Below are 4,431 nucleotides of genomic sequence, written 5' to 3' on the forward strand. Positions count from 1 at the left end.
ATGCGGATTTTTCAAACTATGATCTAATTTGGACGAGGCCCTCACCGGCGGCGCAAAATGATGCTTAAGACGCATAAATTAGGTCATAGACTGGAGGGGGTCTCCATTGTCCCTCTCTGACAGTGCGCACTGGCGCTTATGACTCTCAGAGTGCTCTCAAAGTTGGAAAAAGTATGGAATTCCCCATTGACGCAGATTAACAGTGCCTTAAAAAAGAAGAGCGAGAGAGAGAGAGAGAGAGAGAGAGGCAGAAACAAGCTCTAAACAAGCTGACAACATAGTTTAGAGGCAGCACAAACACTACGCGTTTGGGGAAGTCATTTAGCGGCATAAAAAAAGAGAAAACATGTGACAATAGCAAATGGCACGATGCTAAACGTAATATGAGACTAACAACATTTTTTCTCAATTATCTTGCCGAGATGTCAATGACTATTGTTTGCTAGTCCAGGGAGTCGCTCCGCCCCTCATGTTTGTCGTAAATCTGGCGCCTGGCTACAATAAACCTGAGATAAGAGTGGCCAGGGCTCGCCTCCTTCTCCAAGGCGATCAATCGGATCTCAGGCATACTACAAGCACTCTCTTACGTCGACGTCCACGAGAACAGAGCTGATACAACAACACGGCTGCAGCTCGAGCGCCAAATATCCATCTGCTTTCTGAACCATGTCGCTGAGCCCAAAGCATACGACACCTTTCTCAGTGACAGATATTTTGAGCCCAATCGAGGAGACTTACAAGAAGTTCAGTGGCATGGAGAGCACTGGAAACCTCACATCTCCGCTGGGAGCCTACCGGCAACCTCAGGTGTCCCAGACTGGCATGCAGCAGCACTCTATGGGCCACAACGCCACCGTGGCGACCACCTACCACATGCCACACTCCGTTTCTCAGTTTTCGCATAGTGCAATGGGGGGCTACTGCAATGGCAGTATTGGCAACATGGGGGACCTACCCTCTTACCAAGAAACTATGAGAAACAGCGCAGCAACAGGGTGGTACGGCGCCAATCCTGACCCTAGGTACTCGACAAGTAAGTTCTGATTTTATTCATTTGTTTTTAGCCATTTTTTCATTTCATTTGCGTTTAGCATCACGTTTACGCATCAACAATTATTACTCATTCTAGGCTTTAAAGCACACCGTTTTATTATAATCTCCTCCTGGCTGCTGATTTTCTCTAAGAAGTCCATCTTTGCTCATGTTTGTTATTTATATTTGAAACATGTTGTATTGTTTGCCTTATGTGCGCGCGCGTAAATGCAGCTGCACTTCTAGACAACAATTAAATGAGAAAGCAAGCATTATACACTAATTGATTCTGCTACTTATTGAATGGTCGTACATCTGTATGCGTATTTTGAAGTTTCTAGATTCATGGGACCTTCCACAGGTATGAACATGAACATGGGCACGCTGACTGGCATGGCAGACACCACCAAATCCATCCCACCCTTGCACGCGGCTCCAAGGAGGAAGCGACGGGTGCTCTTCTCTCAGGCGCAAGTGTACGAGCTGGAAAGGAGATTTAAGCAGCAGAAATACCTTTCAGCGCCAGAGAGGGAACACCTGGCTAGCATGATCCATCTGACCCCGACGCAGGTCAAGATCTGGTTTCAGAATCATCGTTACAAGATGAAACGCCAGGCCAAGGACAAAGTAACCCAGCAGCTTCAACAGGAGGGCAACCTGTGTCAACAGCAGCAGTCGCCGAGGAGAGTGGCTGTGCCTGTGTTGGTGAAGGACGGCAAGCCTTGTCAAAACGGCTCCAACACACCGACTCCGAACCAGCAGCAGATGCAACAGCAGCAGCAGAACGGTTCGGGGGTCGTGCTTCCTACCTCGAGCAACTCTATGAATCAGCAGGTCAACGTAGCGCTGGTTCAGGCCCAAGACCTGGAGGAAATGTCACCAAGTCCCCCGTCACTCCACTCGCAGATGAACACAATGGGCCAGATGGACGGTACCGTTGATTACACGAATAACATGGTCACTTCAAATCTGCTTTATGGCAGAACGTGGTAAAACCGACCATTTCCTTTCCTTGTTTGTTTTTTTACGCAACTTTAGAGTCGTCTGAATTATTACGCATGGGGACTTGCATTACGCATCATGCGACCATGTGAAGATTTTTACGCGGGTGATCGGATCGAAGGACTTTTGGGGAAAATGTGCCACCTTTTTTCTAAAAACACTTTTCGTGGGCACGATTTTCTACAAAGACCCTGCTCTCACAATGGACGAGACGATCAAATACTTTTTATTCTCATGCTGTATGTTTTGGACTTCCCTTTGTTGCGCTAGTAAAAGGTTAAACAAACTTGCTGCTCCAGAACTATGATAATGGCACGACACGGGAAGCAATGTTTCATAATTCAGGTATGAACTTCTAGCAAGAAACGATAAATGCCTGGATACGATATGAAACCACTATTGTAAACTAATGTATTCATTAAGATAAATGAAAAGTAGGGGTTGTATATTTCGCTAACTCTTAAGTTTCTGTTGTAATATAAATGTTTCAGTCTTTTTGTTTGTCATTTATTCTATTTTTTTCTTTTTTTATAAGTTAAAACAGACACAAATACGATGGCTGCTGTATATGTTTCGAATCGAATGAACGATACAATAAATCCATTAAACTGCCCGCCATTGTTGGGGAATTAATTTGTGTACAGTAATGTTTGTATTGTTTGAAGTAGTTACTGAAAAAACGGAATAATATTAATTAGGGGCAGTTGGGGAAAACTTTGTATTGTCCATGTGGTTACTTTTGAATAGAAAGACAAGTGAAGCGTTTGGTTCGAAAATGAGATAACTCCCTTTTTAAAATTGTTCAAAAATCCTGTTTTTTATTATGTTATCATGCTATTAATGTGTTTTATTGTGTTAGTTCGCAGTATTTTTTGAGTAATTATGGCTTAAATAAAAACAAACCAACTGTATTTTGATTCATATTAATTCAAATGCACAAAACAAAAACATAATTTTCCGAGTTATCTCATTTTGGAACCAAACTCTTCAAATATTTAATCCGTAAATGTACAGATTGCCTGAAATAATTAAACGTCTGCAGTGCAAATGTATACATTAAACTGTTTAAAAACTTAATATTACTATATCGTTAAGATTTCATACCAAGCCAGTAACTAATAAATTTACTAATTTAAACAAATCTGATACAAAATTTTATGCAACAACAGCAATAATAGTTAAAAAGTTAACAACAATAATATAAAAACAATAGTAATAAGAATTATAACACAAACCAAGAATAATAATAAGAAGAACTTAAGGAACAGGCAAAGGATACATTGTGCTCACAGAAAACAATAACTTCCATTTCTATACTTTTCCGCAAAATTTATTTTTTATTCGAAAAAAGTGGCGAACCATTTGCTAAACTACAGAGAAAACATTATAGTTTACACCTCGTTTATGCTAATTCAAACTAACAATAAATATGTTCAGATTCCAACATTATGTTGTCCTATAATATTTGTATCTACGTACTGATGCAAGAGAAAGAATTTAGCCAAGGAAATACAAAGCGGTTTTCTTTTTGCATTAAGGGAAATACGATTTTAAGAAGTTAAGTTTCAGTAGGCCTATGTTTAGTTTTTTTCCTTGCGTCTTTAACATGCTGTGCTTTTGACTCTAATAATAATGTGTATGAGCAGTACAATGTAATACGGATAAATTTGTTATTTGTAGTATATTATTAGTTTATTTCCATCTGTGTTTTAAAAATAAATCATTTTGCGTTGACTAAAGAGCTGTTTTACAAGCAGTATTAATATTAATAGGCCTAATATGAAGCAAATTATTTCTAGCTTTAAATTGCGGGAAAAGTAAGAAAAATAAGAATGACAAAACAAAACAAAGGTAATTTTTAATGGTAAAGTCATTCAGTGACAAACCTTGAAAACTTTACATTTGTATTTTTATTTATTGTTATTTTATACAATAGAGTTACAATGCTCTAGCTCCCTTTGAGTCAACTATTTAGCAAAGTTTCAATTAAGAAATCCAAATTAACATACACTCAAAATAGACAGTTAGATTTCATGCAAAGTGGGAATCAAGTACTTTCAACATAAAAAAAGGTATGAAAAGCTAGCATCAACCCATCTGCAGGAGCTGTTTTACATTAAAAGCAGTGGAAAGTAGGCTAGATATGGACCTTTTTTAAACTTAACTACTTTAAAGCAAAAGGAAAATATTCATTTTGGCATCCAAGCCATGTTTCATGAATGAGACTGCTTCTGATAAATAAATATATCTAAATGGCCGGTGAGACATGTTTGGTTGTGATTATAAAGTATCTGTGGCCTGATAATGGATACATTGGTCAAAGCCTGTATTTTTAACCTGTGGCTGATTATGATACTGTTTTACTGAGGCTTGTGGAAGATTGCATGTGATGTTGGA

General features: G+C 38.9%; 1 protein-coding gene across 2 annotated transcripts; it reads left to right on the forward strand.

The window, feature by feature from the left end:
* The first annotated feature begins 261 nt into the window (after positions 1 to 261).
* nkx2.4a (NK2 homeobox 4a) lies at positions 262 to 3,427 on the forward strand. Of its 2 annotated transcripts, none has more exons than XM_057344154.1 (2): positions 262 to 1,033; positions 1,394 to 3,427. In XM_057344154.1, exons 1-2 carry the CDS (start codon positions 667 to 669, stop codon positions 2,023 to 2,025), a joined length of 999 nt encoding a protein of 332 aa, XP_057200137.1. In that variant the 5' UTR covers positions 262 to 666; the 3' UTR covers positions 2,026 to 3,427. The 2 variants fall into 2 exon arrangements, with proteins under 2 accessions (XP_057200137.1, XP_057200136.1); XM_057344153.1 differs by having other exon boundaries at positions 263 to 1,033; positions 1,367 to 3,427.
* The last annotated feature ends 1,004 nt before the right edge of the window (positions 3,428 to 4,431 follow it).

Source organism: Triplophysa rosa, linkage group LG10 (assembly GCF_024868665.1).
Source record: "Triplophysa rosa linkage group LG10, Trosa_1v2, whole genome shotgun sequence".
Classification (NCBI taxonomy): domain Eukaryota; kingdom Metazoa; phylum Chordata; class Actinopteri; order Cypriniformes; family Nemacheilidae; genus Triplophysa; species Triplophysa rosa.

What these genes read in the sequence shown, in the direction of transcription:
- nkx2.4a (XM_057344153.1), top strand. Translation starts at nt 667, where the DNA reads ATGTCGCTGAGCCCAAAGCATACGACACCTTTCTCAGTGACAGATATT. An exon ending in TGACCCTAGGTACTCGACAA is followed by an intron (nt 1,034 to 1,366) that starts GTAAGTTCTGAT and finishes CGTATTTTGAAG; the next exon opens with TTTCTAGATTCATGGGACCT.